Source organism: Typopeltis vanoorti, chromosome 7 (assembly GCF_054136105.1).
Source record: "Typopeltis vanoorti isolate ZY-2024b chromosome 7, IOZ_Tvanoo_1.0, whole genome shotgun sequence".
Lineage (NCBI taxonomy): Eukaryota > Metazoa > Arthropoda > Arachnida > Uropygi > Thelyphonidae > Typopeltis > Typopeltis vanoorti.
Genome location: NC_143555.1, coordinates 55,058,731 through 55,082,890, shown reverse-complemented (window position 1 = coordinate 55,082,890; position 24,160 = coordinate 55,058,731). Strand labels below are relative to the sequence as shown.

The 24,160-nt window shown below is 34.6% G+C and overlaps 1 protein-coding gene across 1 annotated transcript in view; it reads right to left on the bottom strand.

The window, feature by feature from the left end:
* The window catches only part of jar (Myosin heavy chain 95F jaguar), a 517,008-nt gene that overhangs the window by 413,482 nt on the left and 79,366 nt on the right, over window positions 1-24,160 (bottom strand). The window contains exons 5-7 of the mRNA XM_090395608.1: window positions 23,544-23,708; window positions 19,712-19,809; window positions 195-359 (exon numbers count right to left, since the gene is read on the bottom strand). Of these exons, the coding sequence (XP_090251734.1) occupies window positions 195-359; window positions 19,712-19,809; window positions 23,544-23,708 (428 nt within the window). The remainder of the gene's footprint in view (window positions 1-194; window positions 360-19,711; window positions 19,810-23,543; window positions 23,709-24,160) is intronic.

Sequence of the window (24,160 nt, the reverse complement as noted above, 5' to 3'; positions counted from 1 at the left end):
TACATCTTATTAAGGTGGGCTCCTAGCTGTTTGTTCCTCACACTAAGGTGACCGTTGACTTCTTTCCAAGCAGTGTGTGTGTGTGTGTGTGTGTGTGTGTGTGTGCAAATGAATTATACCATATGACGATCGGGATACAGTTGATAAGATTTTTAAACAAAATTCATAATATATATAAAGAATTATGAATATACCTGGAAAGCATCTGGGCTACTTAATTTCAATTGCTGTCGTAACTGTTCTGGAGAACCAGCACAGAGTTGATAAAATATATGATAATTTCGCTCTCCTGAACTCTGACCACAGATACGTGATTTCTCTAACAAATAATGGCTAATATGTCCACCAACAACAGCAAACTACAAAAAATTAAATCAACATTTAGACAATAAAAAAAAATATATTTTTTAATTTCATATTTTATTTTTACTGTTTTATTTCATATTTTGATCTATGTTTATGCTCACTAATACTTAATGAATTACACACATTAAATGATAACAATTCTTCCCATTTTACAAAAACTGCAATGCCACATTAAAAATTTTATAGTATCATTAATATATTGTGTTGGTCTTGATGACCAAAATACAAAATCTAATCTCTTCTATATGCAGTATAAATAACATAAAGTGAATCACTGATGAAACTGAAAGTTTTGGCATACGGCAACAAATATATTCATTATCAGGAATCAACATATGCTTGCCCACATCAATTTACAGGGTAAAGTAAGCTTACTCCACACTATCAGTAGAAAGGAAAAGTTAGTGATAGGTAAGTGGAGTAAGTTTGCTCCACCCCATAAACTGATTTAATCTTCATTTATTTGTATATTTTTATGTTTTACTTTCAAGGCCTTTACATTCCTTTTTTTTTTTTTTATCTTTTGCAGTTTTTAAGTTCTAGTTTTTAATATTTTAATATTTTTCACTTTTAAATTTACAAGTTTTATAGTGTTTTTACTAATAATATCACATCATTCATTACCAAATTTAGTCTTATCTTTTAACAGTATCCTGTTATTTTTATGCTTTTTCATTCCTTTATTCATATTTCATTTTTAAATTTAAAAAATCACCATATGCAATCTCCATTTCAAAGATTATTGCCAAAAAGTAAAGCAAAAGCATGCAATATATATGTCACTTCATAAAATATTCATTTTAATTTTTAATTAAAAAACAGTTGCAATCATAAGTTGCAACCGTTCTGATCAAAAGGTACTCTCTCTCTAATCATGCGGAGGTTTCTGTGGTTAAGAAGTTCAATTGAATTATTTGGGTTTTGTGACCACATTTTTATTAAAAAAGACTGTTTTTTAAAACTACGCAAGTACTAAAAAACAAACCCGTTTCGTTAGTCGTCAGACTAACATCTTCAGGAGTAAAGATAACTAACAATTTAAAGCACAAACTATAAGAAATTACGAAAAAAAACAAGTTCATTTGTTGGTATTATGAATATCAAAAAATTTCGTTAAAAAACCGAATAACAGATCTATATAACCGTTAATACATGTTAGCTGGAAACAATGCTATTTGATGTCACATTCTGTGGTTCACTTTCACTCTGTCTGAGGTCTGAACTGGGTAAATGTTTGATAAACACTGACCAAACCTGATTTAAAATCAAACCTTGATTATTGTTGCATTGCATGGGAATTTTGATCATATTTGTTGCCTCTTTGAATTTTCTTGTGAAACAGTTTTTATCAATGTAGGATATGCTTGTTCTGTCCCAGAGTACATCATGACCAGTAGAAGTTGTGTGAAATGCCAAACCAGACTTGGGTTCTCTCTTTTTTCGTATGTCCTTTTGATGTTCGCTCATGCAGATTTCTCCTGATCTCCCATCTGGCCTATGTAGCAGCTGCCACAGGAACAGTGAATATTGTAAATGCCTGGTTTTTTCATTGGGCGATGTGGAGGTTTCGGAGGATGAAGAGATTTTGATATCTTTTCAAGTGGTAGGAAAGTCACTTTTATGTTGTACTTGTAGAGAAGTTTGGCTAATATATCTGTGACATTCTTGATATAAGGAAGGGTGACTGCATTCTTGAATATACCAAATTGGTCTGAGGAACTAAAAAGAAATTTACAATCAAAAACACCCACTAGTTCCTAGAATATATGGAGTTCCCAAAATTCATAAACGAGATGTACCACTAAGACTGATAGTAGATGGAAGGGACTCTCCTACCTTAAATCTGGAAAAGCACCTTACAAACTTGATTTTACCACATATAGGAAAAACACCATCGTTCATTAAGAACAGCACAGACTTCATAGAGAAAGTAAAAGATATACACATCAATCTTTGAGACATATTAGCGAGTTTAGATGTGGTCAGCCTTTTCAGAAAGATTCCAAGAAATGAAACAGTAAACATCCTAAAAAAATCTCTTCCCACCAGACATTGTACAGCTCTACGAACATTGCATAAAAAACACGTTCTTCCTTTACCAAGACAAACTCTGGGAACAAAAAGAAGGACTAGCAATGGATTCAGCCCTCTCACCAGCTCTAGCAAACCTCTACATGGAAAATTTTGAAAATAATGCTCTACAAAACTGACACATCAAACCAAAAATTTGGCTCGGTTATGTGTACAACATCTTCATCATTTGGCCAGGAACAGCACTAGAACTGACTGCATTTAAAGACTATCTTAATAACTTACATCCTAACATAAAATTTACTCTGGAACTAGAAGAAAATAAAAAACTTCCTTTCCTAGACATCCTTATAGAAATAAATGAAAGAAAAAACAGATTATCGTTCTCCATTTATAGAAAGCCAACCAACACAGGAAGATTCCTTCATACTACCTCACACCACCACCACCCCAAGCAAAAAATAGGCCTCATAAAAACCTTAAGGGATAAAGCATACAGCATCCCAGTACAGAAGAAAAGCGGAAAGAAGAAATACAATACCTAACACAGATCCTATAACTGAATGATTTCAAAACTAAATTAATTAAGAAAATCATCAATACAGCACCTACAAGAAACTTAAATAAACAAGACTTCAATAATACAGTCACCCTTCCTTATATCAAGAATGTCACAGATAAATTAGCCAAACTTCTCTATAAGTACAACATAAAAGTGACTTTCCTACCACTTGAAAGATATCAAAATCTCTTCATCCTCCGAAACCTCCACATCACCCAATGAAAAAATCAGGAGTTTACAATATTCACTGTTCCTGTGGCAGCTACTACGTAGGAAAGATGGGGAGATTGGGATAAATCTGCATGAGCGAACATCAAAAGGATGTACAAAAAGAACATAAGTCTGGTTTGGCATTTCACACAACTTCTACTGGTCATGATGTACTCTGGGACAGAACAAACATGTCCTACATTAATAAAAACTGTTTCACAAGAAAATTCAAAGAAGCAGCAAATATGATCAAAATTCCTAAGCAATGCAACAAAAATCAAGGTTTGATTTTAAATCAAGTTTGGTCAGCGTTTATCAAAAATTTACCCAGTTCAGACCTCGGACAGAGTGAAAGTGAACCACAGAACACGACATCAAATAGCATTGTTTCCAGCTAACATGTATTACCAGTTGTATAGATCTGTTATTTGGTTTTTTAACGAACTTTTTTGATGTTCACAATACCAACAAATGAATTTTTTTTCTTAATTTCTTATAGTTTGCGCTTTAAACTATTAGTTATCTTTACCACTGAAGATGCTAGTCTGACAACTAACGAAACTTGTCGGGTTTGTTTTTTAGTACTTGTTTAGTATTAAAAAAGTCTTTTTTAATAAAAATGAGGTCACAAAACCGAAATAATTCAATAGGTTCTCTCTTTCCCTCCATAACATTAAAGCTCTGTTTATCATTTTCTATTAAAGATAATTAGATATACATATTCAGAAGAATAAATAATTTTTATTACTGCAAATATTTCAAAAAAAAACTAACTGGTCCATATTTGCAACAATAAAAATTATTTATACTTGTGAATAAGTGTGTCTAATAATCTTTATTATGTGATGAGTTCTATTAAATACTTGTTAAAATTTCTATATTTCTAGTGTTCATTTACTGCTCTGCTATTTAAATCTTTGACTAGGCCTAACTTTTCCTTTTTTCTAGTGACTGGGAAAAAGTCCTCTATTTCTTCCTTAGCCGAACCTTCTATGGACTATAAGCATAAAAAAAAAAACCTCATTGTTTAATTCCCATCACGATGACTGCCAACATCACTCTACTTGTAGGCATTTACCATTCAAAAGGATCATCTTCTTGTTTAGTGTCTAATACTAATGGTATTCTACTCTTTCATTTCCTTGATAATTTTTGTCTGAATATAACATCTTGTGGTTCTTATTTAGAAAAATTCCACTTGTTTTTGTAACATTTTTGTGTTTTAATAAATAAACACTAATGTATAGTTCTACTGGTCCCACCTCCTTTAGCATATTTCATCTTACTATACCATTATTGTCTTTTAGTTTAAGTCAATATAGAATACAATTTGTATTCTATACCAATCTGTTTAATTGAATTCTAAACAAATTTACTTCTCTTGATCCACTTCATTAGTAGATATGCAAAGGAATACTTATTAACAAGACGCCTCAAGAGGGGAAGAGGAACTGGACATTAATTCAAAATCTCCAGTTGGTTTTCAGAATTCCTTGAAAGGCTATGTGGAGGTCTTTTCGCACTCACCAAGTTTGGATCCTTAAGGGACACCATACATTTTTGTATTCACATTAATTTCATAATTTAATGTTTTGCTACATTATAAGCCTTGCTATTTCTTGAATCATCATTAAATTCCTCCTACTATGATAATACTACTACATGAAATGTTTAAATAATTACTAACTTCGTATTGACAATTTTCCTACAGATTAGGATTATCTGTCAGGACTCCAATATTGTCTGATCTTACATTTCAGTTTTCCAAGATAGCTTTGCTAACCTATTTCACCATTCTGTTTTGGTGATACAACTGATATTAGTCCTACCACATTACAGAATGCTAACAATGTCAAGTACATAATATCTTTGTTTTTAAGAATTATCAACACGTTAGCACAAGAATATTTTAATATTTGCCAAATATTTCAGTCTGAAATTAACAGACTATTATCAGTGGCTTGATAGGAACAGTTTTTACAAGGTGGAATACAAACAATTGATCATTCAAAAGTAGAACGAGCAGCATGATGTTACATTGCTAAGCACTAAAGAGAGGTAAATTTCATCAGAGTGATGAATAAATTATAGGTATCAATTCACAATTTCATACAACAATCTTAATTTATAAATTCAATTAAATATAACATTCGACTAATGTAAGAATTAGAAGGTCTCAATTGAAAAACAACTTACTGTGTTATCCAGATTAAACTTTCCCATATTTTTGACAAGGATAGGCAATCATTTCGATTCAAGTTAGGGCATTAAAGTAAGGCCTCAGCACTCTCTTTGAATAGGTATTTGAATTTATAGTGACATCTGTGTAGAAGGCGAGTCCCGGACCAGAGAATGTTGTGGCTTGTCTCTATCCCGTGTTGCGCCAATTCAGACATCTTATTTGTTGTGAAGAATGTACAATTGATGTTCTTGTATTCTTTTTTCTATAGAGCATCCGGTTTGTCAAAAGTACGACAGATTGCAGTTACACGGAACTTGATATACACCAGGCAGCAACATAGTTGAGTGTTTATCTTTAGAAGAGGGGAAGTGGCTGGATAATTTATTAATAGGGATAAAAGTGGCTATTAAATCATATTTCTTGAAATTGGTTCTGAAATTCTGGAAATATATGGAATTGGAACTCGACGTATTGATTCTTGTTGTTCTGGATTGGATTGTAGGAATCGAACAGATGTAGTGTAGGCTTTTTGGAGAAGCCATTTAATTTCATGTAAGGTTTGATAGTGGAAAGTTCTTTCTGTAATTTATGGGGAGTTGAGCAATTAGTTCTAGCTCATTGAATTAAACATTTTATGATTCCTGTTTTTTGATAAGGATGATGAGCAGATTGTTTGAGAATGTAACGTCCAGTAAAAGTGGGTTTTCTGTAAACTGTTGTTGGGAGAATACCTGAAGGTGAGCAGATGAGACGGATGTATAAAAAGGATAACCTGTTGTCTTTTTCAATCTCCACGGTCAACTTGATACGAGGGTGTAACGAATTGATTTTGGCTAAAAAGGAAGGTAAGGAACCTCTGTTGTGAGGCCACATTGAAAAAATGTCATCTATATATCTGACCCAAAAGGAAGAAGGTTGAGGATATATAGATGAAAAAAGGATGTTTTCTAGATGCTCCAAATAAAAGTTGGCTAGAGTAGGTGAAATTGGACTTCCCATAGCCATTCCTTCTACTCGGTTGTAGTATTTGTTTTGATACAAGAAATATCCAGAGTGCATCACGAAGTTTTGCACGAAGATATTATGAACTTGACATTGTTAGCATTCTGTAATGTGGTAGGACTAATATCAGGTTGTATCACAAAAACAGAATGGAGGAAATAGGTTAGCAAAACTATCTTGGAAGACTGAAATGCAAGATCAGACAAACGAAGAATAGTCTTCGTTTTAACATGATTGTACTATAGATACCATCTGTATCATTCTCCTAATTGTTCTCAAAACCTTCACATTTGTGATCACAGTTTTTATTTTTTTGAATCAACTGCTTTATTTTTAACCCAATACTAATATCCATAAATTAAAAATGGCTTGAACACTGTCATGTTACTTTTGTATTTTGGCTGATTTTGCTCTTTTTTCCCATTAAAAAAAAAAAGTTATTCAAGCGAGTTTCCCACTATAACATTTTCACTTATTCTAATGTCAATTTTCATGTTCAATTTGCCATCTTCACTAAAGAGTGTACCTATATAGCTGAAATGTTTTCACTTCTTTTACAGACCCCTCATTCAGGATATAGGTGAATGCTTTCACTTGCCTATTTTCAGTTTGTTTGTTTTTTTGCGTCTCATAGCAAATTTGTTACAATAGTTATTCAAATTAAATGATATTCAGAAAAGAAAAGATAAAACAAAATTACAAAAAAAACATATTATAAAAAATTCAAACATGAAAAATCCACTGATATCCTCGAAAAACACCAAATTAAAAACATTGAAAATATGACTCATGATTTTAAGCAACAAGGCACCTTGGTTATAGATTTTATAAACTTCTGGGTACATCAAAGTTTGTAACCATGGTTGTATAACATTTCTTCTTTTTCTATGACCATTCTTATACGAGTTAGGCTATTTTGAACAGAGAGGAGGAACTTATCCTGCAGGCTTGTACTGGATTTATTTAAGAGCATAACATTACTGCATGAAGTAAAGAGAAGATATTAATTAATATCACCAGTACTAATTTCAGTTTTAACATTACTTTTCTTCATAATGTACTCAATACAGAATAGTACAGTGGAGATACTGAGCACCTCTGTTTTATATCTCAGTTTACATCAAACCATTTTCTTGTACCTCCTTCAAATTCTAACTGCTGACATATAACTCAATTATTATTATTATTAAGAGATACCTCCAGGCAGTCAACCACTCATTGAGGGAGATCCTATATTACCCACACTAGCAGTCATACATAGTCTTGAATTCATTCAGATTATGTGCACTCACCTATAATTGCAGTCCATTCCAATCATATTGCAATATCATTTTTAACATTCTCCATTGCATTTCTCTCCACTGTATCAGAATCACAATGCAAACATGACCTATGCACAATAGTCCAAGTAATGTGTTATCAAGGCTTTGTAAAGAAGCAAAAGAACTTCCTTATCTTTACATGTGAAGGTTCATTTCGAAATTCCAATTATCTGCTGAGTTGTGTTTGCAATCCTTGCTTTACGGCCCTTGAATTTCAACTTTCCATCCACTAATCCCTAGCCTCATCAGTTTCTTCTAACATAATCCCATGAATACAATATGACATTGGATATCTAATCACACCAAAATGTGACTTTACATTTACTAACATTGAACTGATAGCCCACAATTCTTGCTTATCAGCTGTATTCTTGATTACCCATCCTATCTCAGCATTATCAACAAATAGTTTGAAGTCTCCTGTCAAATCGTTCCCAATGTCATTAAGCCTTTACAAGTGTTTTACCCTATGCCTGTTCTAGTTATCATTGTAGTCATTCTCTGGTGGCAACGGCATGCCACCAGTGTGCCCTGTAGGGACCTCAAGGAAAGAACTTTTATATCTTTCTGTGTAAGCCCAAGCTGTTTTAAGTCCTTATAACTATCTACACTCCATACGCCATGTAAAGAGATGGTGGCACTGGTAAACCTTGGAGTTGCCCCATGCTCCTCCCATATCTTACTAACTAGATCTCGGTTATTTTTATAATCATTTACTTTATTATTATGGCTATCGGCTAGTGGGCACCCTGTTCCCACCACCTGGGCATCAACTATCCAAATGCCACCATCTCTTTTAATCACTAAGCTGGCTTACGCAAACCTGTGGAGGTCCTATAATGTGATTCCACCACAGTCTCCCAACCTTTGTTCTTAAAGCGGTTGTTCAGAATGGAGACCATGGCATTATGCCTCCTCATGCAGACCCCATGGGTACGGAAGCAACACTGGGCTATATGAGACAATGTCTCACTGTAGTGGCAGCCAGCCCTACAGTTGGAGTCTTCACTACCCCATCGAGCTGTGCGAGCTCGACTAGGTAGGGCATTGATCCTCGTCCTGATAAGGTCAATATACTCGAACCCAGGGAGGAGTCTGGTGCCATCCCTTACCCAATCATGCTGGGGAGACACCAGATATGAACTCTTTTAAAGGAACACCATCTACAGAACAGCGCAGAGATGCCCATCTCTTGTTTTCTGTGATTGCTGACTCGATTAAAGTACCTTGATAATGGGACCAGCCTTTAGCCTGCCTAAAGTCTTCTTGTATTAATGGGCTATATAAAGCCTCTCTGCAGATGGGGGAAGAAGATAGTTCTAACTGCACGATTTTTGACAGCGGTAGACGTGGGATCAGTCATCTAAGTGATGGAACCCCAAGTACACCATCCTTCACCCTCGCATGGAAATATGCAGTAGGAGTGTCAGGCGGCAGTCAGAGCCATGATCTCGTGGCTGAACAGATAGCCCTGTCCATTCGGGACAGTACCAAGATATATGTCCTACCAAGCACCAACTTGTGGTAAAAGCGAGGTAGGAGATAGTGGGAAAGGAGAAACAGTCTTTGCTGGGGCTTGAGAGGAGCTTTCCTCAAAGAAGAGATCCCAGCTTCTAGGATAGAAGGGACAGAAGACCTTCCCTTGGGGGTGAACATGATACCAAGGTATCTCCACTCTTCCAGGATGGTCAAAGCATGCAATGGCCTCCTGTGCAGGGAAAACTCTATACTCTATATAACCTTAAGCTTCTTGTCACGACCAGAGGGGGACAAGAGCTAAAAAGCAGGACTTCTCTACATTAATAGAAAGGCCTCGAACAGAGAAGAAGTCAACTGCCCGGTCAAGGAGTTCCTGCAAGCCTATCTTAGTAGAGGCTACAAGAATAAGATCGTCCGCAAAGGCCATAGCATTAAAGGAAGAAGCGCCTAGAGTGTAGCCTATATGGCTAGGAAGAGAATGAAGAAACTCATCTACGATGCAGTTAATCACCTGGCAAACACCCTGCACTGCGGGAAAAGAAGTTGCACGGGACCCAGTAGTGATAGTGATGGAGCTACCCAAGTATAGCTCCATAACATAGGAAAGAAAGGGTTCTGGACATACAGCAATAGACAGCGCTCGAAGGAGAGCAGGAAGGGAGACGCTATCAAAGGCCTTTTGGAGGTCCAGCGATGTCATATATAGGCTTAAGGTGGCATCGGGAATCAGAGAAAAGAAAGAAGATATATATATTCTCGGCACAGCCGTCCAAAGGGACAAAAGCTCTCTGTCTATAATCATGCTGTATATGTTGCTGAAGTCGTTTAACTAATATTTTTTGATAGTCTAAGTAACACAGGGGAGATGGTAATAGGTCTAAAGTCTGATGCACAGCTTGAAGTTTCTTTCTTTGGAATGAAGATAGTTCTTGAAGCACGTAAGTATGGTGGTATTACTTTACTGGAAAGGAGAATGTCCACTAAATCTTGAAGAATCTTCAATGGCACCTTCCGAAGCCTAGACGCAGGAAAGTCATCAGGTCCGGAGGCAGAGAAATTGGATGGAAGAGCTGCTTTAATCTCCTGGATGGACAGGCTGGTATATTTGAAGGGCAGGAATGGACCTCAATATCGTAGGTTGGTCATCATAATCAGGGAAGTGTGGAGGTGGAGCAGAAAAGAGTGTACTCCAGAATTTGACAAAATTATCATGTAACATCATGTACTCCGGAAATTGACAAAATCATCATGTCTGCTAAAGGTGGAGGGAAGCACCATCAAGGATGGTTTTGGCACATTGCCCTCTATTCTTTTTAAAGAGGGCCTGCATAACTGCATAGGCCCTCTTCCTCTGCTTCCTATTTGACAAAGTCATTGTAGAATGAGACGTAGGCTGATGTTGATGAGGCATGAAGTGTTCAGAGAATTCAGCATGGAGGTAGTCATTCAACTCATCTGTGATATCCATTCCCAGAAGGTAAGTCTGCATGAGATATTTAAGAATTTGATGGTTATATTCTGGAAGAGGAGGATCATATAGAGATGATGTCAGTCTGAGAATCAAAGCCTCTTCTTCAACAGCAGGATGGTGGCTGAAAGATGGAGAGGCAGGGACAGAAGATACGGAGATATTACCTGTCCCTACCTGTGGCAGATGGGCTGCCAATTCTTGAAGTAAGGCTTCCGTCTATGACACTTCATGGCATCCAAGGATCTTAATGGGAACGCCTTAAATAAAGCCTCATTGATTTTCTTTATCCCTCGAGCAGTCAACTCGATCTCATGAGTGACGAGGATCTTTTCTTCTTCAGCAGTCCAATATGCTTTGACGTGCTCTGTTCTTATTGCAGCGTTGGCTTCGGCTGGATGTTTTGAGGTGCGATGCAGGCCAAGGCCAACTGCGGTAGAGAATGCACGATCGCAGACCCTTAAATCTTGCAGATGTACATCCCCCATACACCACTTTTTGATATCTCAGCAATCATCTTATCCATGGTAATATTTTATAATCCAATCCCATAGTCTCCAATTTATGGAACTGTCTTCTATGATGTATTCTGTCAAAAGCCTTAACTAAGTCAAAAATTATCATAATGCATCCATTCTCCTTATCTAACTCAGTGGTTATTTTATTATATAATGTGAGCAAGTTGCTGAAATATGACCTTCTCTTGCAAAGTATGGATTCTCTATAAAACTCATTTCACTGACTTTTGTATGCAAGCCCTAACCAACTTTTCAAAAATCATCTTCAACACTACTCCAGAGATACTGATAGGTTGATACCAACAGCTGGATACATCAATCTTTGCACCACCCATCAGTCCCTACTGCTGAATTCTTATTTAGTTTGTGCAACACCTCAAACTCCTCATACACCTGAGTTTCATCAGCAGTGAAGAGGTAGTATGTTGCATACACCAGGTTGATAACTTTTAGCAAAATGGGCACTCGTTATTTGAACATTCTCATCTGCATTCAATAAAGTTATTCTTTCATATTCATTCTTTCTTTTACTTGCAGATAGAATTCTTTTGGATTACCTTTAGCTTGCAGAGTCAGTTTCTTTTCATATTCAGTTTGCTTTCCTTAAACAGATGTAACTCGTCTGACTTGCACCTTATAATTTTCATGATTGAAATCATTTGTATATACATGGTATTATTTCCATGTATATACATGGAAATAATACCATGTAAATCTTTTTCTTATGAATCTCTTGCTTAACAAGATTATACATCCATTTTACTCCTATTCTATTTATTCCTTGAACTTTACACATACATTCTGATATTTCATTATTTTAGCATATTTTAAACTTCCCATTCATTGTAGATATCCTTCCCAATCCAACAAGAGAACAATCTGCAGAACACAGCATACCTCTCAACTGATCATAATTTCCTCCTTTGTCATTCAGAATGTAACCTTTTCTGAATGGAACATTCATAAACTTAGCCAGTTCCCAAGTAAGTACCACATGATCACCATCAAGGCAGAACACATTTTTTACTGAAACTGCCCCCCTCTGACACTATAATCAGATCTAACACTCTTTCATTCTTAACCTTGAGTTTCTTCTGTCACATGCTGCTTTAAGAAGTTGTCTTGCAACAGTTCAATAAATTCAGTTTCATTCTTCTCATGAGATTACACTGGTACCCAATTAATGTTTGGATAATTAAAGTCTCCCATTATGATTACTTATTTTGCATCCATCGTCTTTATTTGGTAATGTATTTCTTTGTCACTAGCAACTGATTCACTCTGTTTGTAACAACACCCCACTATGTATTTGATCATGTTAGACTTCAGCTCACACTAGATGGCTTCAAACTCACTGCCACATAGTACTGCAGTCTCAAGTATAAATGGATTCAAATCATTCAATATCATTAACAGCATGCCACCTCCTCTCCTAATCTGCCTTGTCTAGTCTATCCTTCCACAAAATACTGTACCCTTAGACTTGATACAGTTATGTCTATTTCTGCCAGCCAGGTCTCATTAATGCCTACAATCAGAGGTCCCAACATATTTACCAAGGTAACAAAACTCAACCTCTTTGTTTCTGATAATTCTAGCATTCATGTACAAACATAATAAGTTACCTGAATGCTTTTTTGTATACTCTCTCTCTGTAGTCTGTGTGACACAGTTTGAGAACCTGATTATCTGTCTATCTAGTGCCTTACTTTTTGAGATATCCTTGCACATGCTTGATAAGTCCAAACTGGATGAACACAAAATGTTTTCTCCTCATAATCATTTCTATGATAATGCACATTCCCATCATAACAGTTATATAACATTGTTGCTTTTACATGCAGATTCATACCAATTAATAATTTTTCACAACTCCTGATGCCAAATGCATTCAAGTGTAGGGTGTTTTTCTTGTACAAATATACTCTTCTCTCATACTCACCCCGCTCATCCAAAAACTTGCATGCATTCCTTCTACACAGTCCATGCATTGAAATGTTTGCAATCACAGCCCTTCTTCTTAATTCATTTCTATCATAGCTAGGTAACAATTATGATTTTCACTTCCTCACTCTTCACTGTTACTTCTTCCAAGAATCCTTTCATATATCCTCTCTCATAGTGAAAACTTTAATACCTATTAGAATTACAATTTGTTTTTCTTTCTTTTTTTTTTTTTTTGAACAGCTTTAAACTAAATAAAGCTAATAAAAGCTTTAAACTAAGAGCTAAGAAAAGTTTTGAACAGCTTTTCTCTTTGGAAATAATAATATGCACTTTCCATACATACAAAACTTAAATACAGACCCTTGTAATACTGCTTGTATGTATTTAAATAATGTCACTTGCTATATTCATGATTTCTCAACTATTTGTTGTAAATGAGCAATCTAAGTCTGATAACCTCTATTAGACCAGAACCATCTTGTTCTTCTCAGTTTCCCTGTCACATTTTTGTTTTGCCTCTTTTTAAGTATGCTTACACTGTTTTATTTCCATTTTTATTTTATTTATTTTTTAATGAGATCTCTACTTCAATCATCCAGAATCAACAATCTTTGTAGACAACTTCACCACATGCCTCTTTGGCTGAATGAATCAATATTTGCTTCAGGGTGTGCCAGAAAATCTCAAAAGTTTGGTTTTTGTTCTGAAACTGTTCCAGTTTTTCTTGAATAATATTTGTCAATTTGAATTTGCAGTTCACCTCTGAAAGCTGCTTAACTTAGATTTTTTTTTTAAAACTTTTATACATATTTTACTCTTCAATGTGAAATTCCTATTTATTCTGCATAAAACTTAATGATTGTGTCCTATTTTAAACTCCCTGTATATATATACTCTTGTATCCTCACCAAGCATGAAGACATCATTATCAACAATAACATAGTCAATGAAACTTTTCTTATTTCTTGTGTAGCTCGGTGTGTCCATTAAGCATAATGCCTTCCCACACCATGACCCCACCACCGCTGTATCTATCCCTTTCAAGAACATTCTTGCAATGGTAAGCAGTACCACTTTCATGCCAAATCAAGTGTCTTCTAGAATCAGAGGAAAGACTAAAATGACTTATCTGTATAGAGTACATTAGCCCATTGGTATCTTGTCCAATTTTATATATGCAACACCATTGAAAACATGCTCTACAATGAACTATAGATAAAGGGATGCAGACTTAGAGGCCTTTGAGCATACAGGCCTACTTGTCCTAGACATCTTGCCACAGTTTGTAGAGATATCCACCTGTGCTTGAATGGAGATGACTTGCAAATTGATTCCTCATAGTGTGTCAATAACATTTTGATGTTTAACGAAAAATCTGTCTTCATGCTCCATGGCAGAGAAGGGAAACCTCTTAGCAAATATATGGAACAAATTCTATTGGTTTGAACATTGCCCAGAGCCTGGATGCAACACTATATGAGATTCAAAACTCTTTGGCAATATTAGTAATTCTTCAGCTTCTTCCAGCTTTCCAATAATTCTTCCCAATGTGAAATAAGCTAGATGTCTTTCCTTCATGAAAAAAAGCTTCCTTCGAACATAATTTGCTTAGTGCAACAGAATAAAAGGCATGTATTTACATGCCTTCTATCTTGTTGAGTGCTACCATGTGACTCCTTTGCGCACGATTTGAAAATATGAATGTGTACCTGCTTTCTGCTCGGAATCACTGGTTATACAAATTGCCACAAGCTGATTTGTCTGAATTTATGGATGTAATCTTCAGAAACAGTGTTCGTCTTTTGGTTTTGGCTGCCAGTGTACTATAAATATATGACTTCTTGTGGGTAGCATTTCAATATTCAAGTTTCAGTAGCTGTTGCAATGATTCACGATTAAGTTTCTAGAACAAAAACTAAGCAAAACTGGAATGCAATTAAATAATTTACTGACTAAAATTACTTATTTATAAGTCGACATTTTGCCAGCTCAAGCTAGCATTATCAAAGGCACCTTAACAAAATGTAGTCAGTGAAGAAAGGAAATAAAATTACCCCAAAACAAGGACGGTGCAGCAAAATCTATGCGCGATCACATCATCAGTTCTACAGCAGTTAACCGGGTTTTGTAGAAATTTTGCTACTTCAAAAGAAGTCTCTCTCTTATTTAAACTGGATTTTGAAGTAGCCTGACTTTCTTTTTCTATATGAGAAATGGTCTTTATCCATTTATCCAAGTTCATTTATCAATGAACATATCATGCCTCTTTATCCAAGAGGCATGATATGTTCATTTCCTTCTAACTAGTTAGAAATTAGTCTGCATCAGATATAATTTTTATGTTCTTTTTTTTCTCACCAAGGTGGTCCTGTCTGTCCAAAATAGTCTCATACTGAAAGGAGATACGATCCTGGCAGTGCTTGATTAGTCTCAGGAAGGTCTGCAATTTATATTCAAGTTATGCGCTGCTCTGTATATTGATTTAGATCATACAAATTTGGGGTTTATAAGCTTGCTCATCATTTTCGTTTTATTTATTTGTTCATTTTATTATTTATTTATTTTTGAGAACTACAAAGTTTAAACAGAGATCCTTATATTTAAACAATTCCTTGGTTATTATGTAATGTAAAAATGTGGGCTTTAGTAATTTCTATTTTAAATACACCTAACCCTTCATTTTCAAGGTAGATACAAAGATTGTTTGAAAAGTTTGGTAAATTTCCAATAGATGGCAACACAATTCGTTCATTCATACTAGTGTCGGCACATATCATCTTTTTTATGATCTCTGGCAAAATTTTAGCCACGTGCGATGCATAGTTCTTGTTTGGCAAACAAGAACTATGCAAAAAATGATCGTGTTCACATTTTTCATAAAAATGAGAAAAATGAGTTTTGTGCAGTGATAAAACACTTTTATTTGAAGAAGTGGATGGCCACGCAGATCAAAGCCAAGTTAGATGCAGTTCATGGAGACTGCACCAGCATTAAAGACTATTTATTTTTGGATAAATGAGTTTAAACATGGTCGTAAGTCCATCAAAGATGAAGCTTACTCCAGATGCCAGACTGAAGTCACTACGAAGGAAATGACTGACAAAATCCATGGTATCGTTATGGAGGACTACCAAGTGAAAGTGTGTGAGATTGCCGAGATTGTAGGCATCTCAACTGAATGGGTGTATATTGCACACGAAAAGGCTGTGTATATGTGTGTGTGTGTGAGAGAGAGAGAGAGAGAGAGAGGGGTGCTGGAATTGTTGACTATTGATCAAAAACGCATGCAAAAAAATATTTCAACGCAGTGTTTGGCGACGTTTAATTGTAATTCGCAGGATTTTTTGCATCAATTCATGACATAGATGTAACTTGGATCTACCACTACACATCTGATTCCAAGCAGCAGTCAAAACAGTGGACAATGCCTGGTGAAAGAGCACCGAAAAAAGTGAAGACCGTTTTGTCAGCTGGGAAGGTGATCGACACTGTTTTTTGGGATTCTCAGGGAATTATCATGATATATTTGGAAAAGGGTAAGACAATAACAGGAGTGATTATGCGTCATTGTTGGACCATTTAAAAGAAGAACTGAAGAAAAAACAGCCACGATTGGCGCACAAAAAAGTGCTCTTTCATCAAGACAATGCACCACCCCACACATCGGCCGTCACAATGGCAAAATGCACAAATTGAGGTTCGAATTGGTTCCACATCCACTGTATTCTCCGGACTTAGCCTGTGTGACTACTACTTGTTCCCTACTTAAAAATTTGGCTTGGTGAGAAAAAATTTTCTTCGAAAGAGGATGTCATCAAGGCTGCCAATGACTATTTTGCATAATTTAACAAATCATACTTTTTAGATGGGATGAAAAAATTGGAAACTCGCTGGACCAAATGTGTAGATCTCGATGGAGACTATGCTGAAAAATAAAGGAGATTTTTTTTTTTAAATGTGTTTAACTTATTTTTTTACCAAACTTTTCAACCAACCCTCGTGGGTTGGTTTTTCAAAAGTACCATGTAAATGAAAACCAGCAATATCAAAACTAACAGCTATATAGAAAATAAGGGAATAGGATCTGCAACATTCAATTAAATATTTACATATACAAAAATTGTAGGACAATAAAATATGCTATAAAACAAAACAAATACTTTTATTTAAACAATTTATAATTAAAGATACAGCACAGTATATATATATATATATATATATATATATATATAGTGCAATGTTTGAATAACTGTCTCATATTATTTACAAACAATCGACATTATTAAATAATACAGTAGTACTTATATTAGCTAGTGGACCAGTTATACGATTATAATAATAAATCATTTATATCCACATAGTATAGAATATAACATTATTTTACAGCTTAATTATTATATCTAAAAATTGCACACATCTGGCAGACTGACCCCTCAATGTATCATAACAGTCGAATAGCTGGAATGACATACTCGATAGTCTGTATTCTACCAATGAGGAAAACCTATAGTGGGTATAGGGCATCTGCATAGCTTTGTAATTCAGCACACACACATTTTTTTGTTATTCTAAAGCAGTGTTAACCTAAATCATACCATATAAAATGAAAATTAATATGCTATAAAATAAAACAAAGTGAAATTGAAACAAATTTTTCAACTGTGCAAAATCCAAATTATGCAATTCAAGTACTGAGTAAATTGAGTGTTAGGTGTAAATATCTAGCATGTACTCTAAATGTTCCCTTCAAAAATTGCAATACAATTCTCATATTTTATTTCTCATTAAAAAACTGGTATTACAGCAACTCTACTCCAATCATTTACTATATCACCTGTAACCAAGCCTTTTCTAGATTATGCAGGAACCAATTTGTTTTGTTTGTTTATTATTTATATATTTTTAAAAACTACAAAGTTCAGAGATCCTTATATTCAAATGATTTCTTGGATATTTGTGTAATGTAAAAATATGGATTAGCAATTCCTACTTCAAATAAATCTAGCTGAATTCTAAATTTTTCCTTCAACAATTTTTTCTTAGCCGTTTTTCAAATATACTTGCACAAATGTTTTCTTGAAATATTGTGCAGGAAAATTCTAATAAGATTCTCTATTTTATTTCTCATTCAAAAATAAATAAAAACTAGTACTATAACAGCTATACTCTAATCATTTGTATATCAAACTGTGACCAAGCCTTTTGGATTATGCAGTGGAGTCACTGAAAAATATTTTTTATTATCATATTTCAACATTTCAGGTCAAAAATCATCAATCTTCTTTCTTTCCAGTAATAGGCCTAATGGCCTGTTATGGTCTCTTCCCATCTTTTCAAAAGCCATCCTCTATTGCTGTCGATATCTCTGTATCTCTCTCTCTCTCTCTGGGGAGTCTTCCTTCACTCATTCTTTCTGTATGTTGTTTCCATCTCTCTCTCTATATATATAAAGATTGATGTAGTCTAAAACAGATATCATCTCAAGTTCCTTTAAGATATTGCTCTCTCTTTTGAAGTCTAGTCTATTATATCCAGCTGCTTTGTGCATGAATCTCATTACAGAACTTATCATTCTTTTTCTGTCTGCTTGAGTTATGGTCCAGGATTCTGAATAATGTTAGGATAGGTCTTGCTATTGAGTTATGGATTCTTATTCTTGTTTTCTTGCTTATTAAATTTGAACTGAATATCTGATTAATAGTTTTTGTTATTCCTATATAATTAGTTATTTTAGGTTGCATGTCTTTCTCTCTTTTATAAGATAAGTGGTAGACTAGATATTTGAATGTATTAACCTGTTTTATAATATTATTGTTGATGCAATTTTGCTTCTAATTGGGTCTTGGCCTTCAAATGCCATGACTTTAGTTTTTGGAAGTGGATATTTCCATATTCTATGTTTTCGCTATTTCATTTAACGACAAGGCTGCTCACTTTATCAATATCATTCAAAATTATAGAATTTCCTTTATGAGAACATGCCCATGGAGTCCCAGGACATTATCATCAAAAGAGACCATTCTCTACACATATTCTGACATCCTTGTGATATTTATTCATTTTCCATTTCAATAATAAATCTCAATTATTTTCAAAATCTTCCAATAAGTTTTGCTTAGCTAATTTTATGCAAAACTTAGTTTTCTAGCATTTTCTCCATCCCCTGTTCACTTTGTTTCTAGGAAGAAAACGGTGGGAATAACCTTGTTTAACTGGAAGATGCCCCAAGCTGGCATGACATGTTAAAAAAAGTTAGGAGGCAACTATAACAAGATAAATAAGGAAAAAAGTAGAAATGGTATCAGTGATGCAGGAAAACTAGAAATAGCATTAATGAATTTTCATATCATTCTACTTTCCTTTGCGAAGAAGGAAAGTAGAATGATATGAAAAGAGTAGGAAAAACTAGGAAATCAATGGATTCTCTTAATGACTACCAGCTCAAGAAATTTTATTCAGCAGATATCATATTCAAGGACTCAACAAAACATTTCAATAAATGTGTTATTTTGGATTATGTATTAGAGAAAAATTATAAATATTATAATTAATATCAACATAACAAATCACATAATAACATAATGAAATATTTAATAATAATTATGAAATATCACGACTACTTACTTTACTGCTGAAGTGAATTTCAATGAACTTTCCAAATCGGCTACTGTTATTATTTCTCATAGTTTTTGCATTTCCAAATGCTTCTAAAACAGGATTTGCTAAAGTTAAAAAACAAACTCAGGTTTCAAAGTAGAAACATTCCAGACACGCATTTTCTTAAGATTTTTTTATGGTTTTTGCATTCAGATTTAAAATCCCCCCCCCCTCACATTTATAAAAATATATATATATATATTTCATTATTTTTATAGTTAAGTTTTAATCAGAAATCTGTAAATGTTAAAGTTACCAAGCTATTTTAAACCTGGTTTTACTCCATTTCCCAAGTCAGCAAACAGACAAACAAGTCAAGTTTGCGCCTGCAAGTGTTGCAAGTCTAGCTGATCCTACAGGTAGTGCAAGATCAAGGCAACTCATGGTAAAAGTAGTATAAGCTCTGATCACTAATCTTAATATTTACCCTTAATGCAAAGCACATCTCCTAGAGGAGATGTATGATGTTTTGTATTAAAGGCAAGGGTGCCACTACCCAGACCGGTTTCGACCTTTATTGAGGTCTCATCAGTGGGAGCCAGGCTAGAAATACTAAGACTTGGGAAATGGAGTAAAACCAGGTTTAAAATAGCTTGGTAACTTTAACATTTATTATACCCAAGGGAAAATACTTTCTACATTTATATCTCCTCCTGAGATTTTTATTTAATAAGGTTAAAACACCTTATGGTAACTTTTTCTGGTAAAATACTTATGAGTTCTGTATTACTAAAATCTTGGTATTTCTAGCCTGGCTCCCACTGATGAGACCTCAATAAAGGTCAAAACCGGCCTGGGTAGTGGCACCCTTGCCTTTAATACAAAACATCATACATCTCCTCTAGGAGATGTGCTTTGCATTAAGGGTAAATATTAAGATTAGTGATCAGAGCTTATACTACTTTTACCATGAGTTGCCTTGGTCTTGCACTACCTGTAGGATCAGCTAGACTTGCAACACTTGCAGGCGCAAACTTGACTTGTTTGTCTATTTGCTGACTTGGGAAATGGAGTAAAACCAGGTTTAAAATAGCTTGGTAACTTTAACATTTATTATACCCAAGGTAAAATACTTTCTACAGAAATCTGTATTTAATAGACTAAACAATATTACAGTACACTCACTCACTAACAATAGGAATTATGCATCAGCTGTATATTTCAGCCAGTCTCATACAGTAGTGGCGAGGTTTTACCTTCCAGAAACTCAGGTTTTTTATCCTGGAACATATAATTAGCAGTCATAATATGCTGGTCTTGTGGCTGTTTTTACAGGCAATAAATCTCAATAATACCTGCAAGGGACTGTTCCCCCCCCCCCCCCTTTGATCCACTGCATCCATTAAAGGCTATGTAAATCAATGTTGTAAACACTAAAAATGTTTTTACCATTGGTAACGATTAGACTTTTTTTTTTTTTTTTTTTGTAGATTATGAGTAGATTTATATCAAATTGAATAAATAACCAGGGTCTGAGTTGTAGACTATTATTTTTTTTTTTATTAAAACTAAATGTTTCTCTAACATTTCACTGTCTATATGGCTGATAGCATCTTCAGGAAGTTATTTAACACAAGAAAAAAAACAACAACAAAAAGATTAAACGGCTCCCAACGAGACCAGTATTTTTAAAACTGAAAAAACTGGAATGACAGTTTAATCATGTGTATCATTAGGTATATTATGAGCAATCTCTAACTTATTGTGTAAACTCTGTATGTGACTGCTGGCATCGGAGAGATCGTGAAGTACAGTACTTGGTTTCTATTTAGTGTACCTTGTGAGAAAATGACCTGGGAAGACTCGATGAAAATTGTGTTGAACTTATTCTTTCTAAGGTTACAGAGGAGGCTTGCCAATTTACTATGACATTCCGTGAGGACGTGCTGCGAGTCTGCTGTTTTTTTCTTCTCCTTTATTTTCAACATCTCTACATGTTCATTTTTATAGCTTTTGAACTTCTTCCAGTTTGACCGATGTATGCCTTTCTGCAAGAATGGAATCTTGTATACTCAAGGAGTTTATAAAAGGCAATGTAAGAAACTTGGCAAGTTTTTAACTGGTTTGAAGGCTGTTCTGATGTTGACTGATTTTAATACTTGAGCAATCTTTTTTTTTTGTGTTGCCAACATATGGTAAGGATATTGTGCCTTTATAATTACTTTCCGGGTTATCACGGGACAATTCATCAGCAAAATTTCTTTAGTAACTTTTTTTTGAGTAGCCATTTTAGAGAAACAGACTAAACAGGATTTGAAGTTCTTCTCTTTTAATTTCATCATTTTTTAGTATATTTAAGCACAATTTTTCAAGGTTGATTATACCTAATTTTGGTTGTGAGTGAGCAAAAGAACTTCCATGTAGGCTTGTTTCCTGTAATGATAATCCTCTAGCGATATCCTTGTTGATAAGGATATCTCTGCCGGACATCAGTGTTGTGTCTGGGGTAAACTGAATTGGGCAGGCTGGGGGTGGGGCTTAGTAAGGTAGAGCTTAGTGCATTTTCTTCAAAATGTTCCAAGAAAAAATCTATAAGTGACAGTGAGAGAGGAAATCCTTTCCTTTAGTGTTACATGGTGATCAGCATTCATTTCAGTAAAATTATGGAGACTACAACAGTGTTAGGAATAATTACTTTAACAATGTTTTGACCATCATTATCTGGATATACACATATACAAAGACAAGCTACATTACATTTCAAACAGTATGCCAAAGTGACAATGATTTGATCAACCGTTATTCTACTGGCCTGACCTCTAGTCGGGGGAAAAACTACATCAAAGCTATATTCTATTTATATCATTATCAGAGGACAAATTCATATAGTTTAATACAGCAAAAATGGTGGCCTAATCCATAAATTACCATGAATGTTGTTATATTAGAGTTAAGATCCTAGATTATTTGCAGACCGAATTATAATTAACTATTAGACCAAAAGGGGTTAAGTGGGTAGAATATGTGCCATCCATATTCTTGGAATTTTTAGACCACCATTATTGTTAAGATTAGGGTAGTTGATAAGAATTTCTCAGGCCTCCTTAAATTTGCACTCATACCACATTTTGGTGTGATGTAAACAACAGGTGCCTTTCCAGACAATTCTATGTAGAATATTCAGGGAATGATCAGAAAGGCTGGATTTACCATATTTATTTAATTTAATGATCCATTTATTTTCCTTTTTTTTTCAGATAGGAATTGTGCATCCTGTTTTAACCTATATAAGACAAATTACAGGTGCAATGAATATGGTATACTCCAGGGTGGGCCAGAAGGAGGTTTAAAGATGGCATTAAGCAGAATATTACAGAAATACGACCATAATGCCACCTCCCTCCATTAGAAGTCAGGCCAGCAGAATCACTGTTGATCACTTGGGCATACTGTTTGAAATGTAATATAGCTTGTTTTGTATACTTATGTGTATACTCCAGATGATGACCTTAATGAAGGTAGAAACGTCAAAAAATTACAGTAATTATTCCTAACACAGTTGTAGTCTTCATAATTTTACTGAAATGAGTGAGAGAAGAAAGCCTATAATTATTCGATGTTTGATCATAAATTATTTCAAACCTCACTGGGTTGGAATAACTAACATCAAACACACACATGCAAATAAAAATTACAGTCCCATTTAACAAACAGAACCAGTCATTAATTAACATGCATTCACATTTACATATTCAATCTCTTTATTTAAATAAACAGCAAAAAAGATAAAACAATTAGATCCTTTATATTTAAAGTAAAAATTCTTTTAGCAGAATATTTCATTTTGTAAACTACTTACCATCTAATATACGTTGTTCTATAGGACCTGCATGACTTCCCCAGGATTCACAGAAATACCTAAGAACATATTTAGTAGATTCTGTTTTTCCTGCACCAGATTCTCCACTAACTACAATAGATTGACTTTGTTTTAAAGCTTTCATATCACGAAATGCTTTATCAGCTGGAAAAAGGGAAAGAATATAGACCATATTAATCACTATAAGCAACTTATTTTAAAGCTGTTTTTATTATTAGCATTTCAGAAGTTTTTAATTTTCTTTTCATGATAGCCACAAAGATGAAAGGTGTTCAACTTAAAGCATATAAATAATGTGAATGAGTAGAATATATTTATTTATTATTTAAATGTGATATGCACCCACAAGATTGTAAACCTATCACACATCAGCACCATGGGTGGACTAAGGTTAAATAATTAATAAATCTGCTATAGAGACCAATGGAACTTTTTCTCCCCCCCCCCCCTTTCTTCAAGCAAACAGTGATGGTGTCATCCAATACACTGGATGATATCATCTATTACCTAACAATGTTCACAAACATCCATGGCATTAGTGCAATTTAAACCTATGATCTATTAGTTGGAGAACAGCAATGCTATCCTCAGCCACA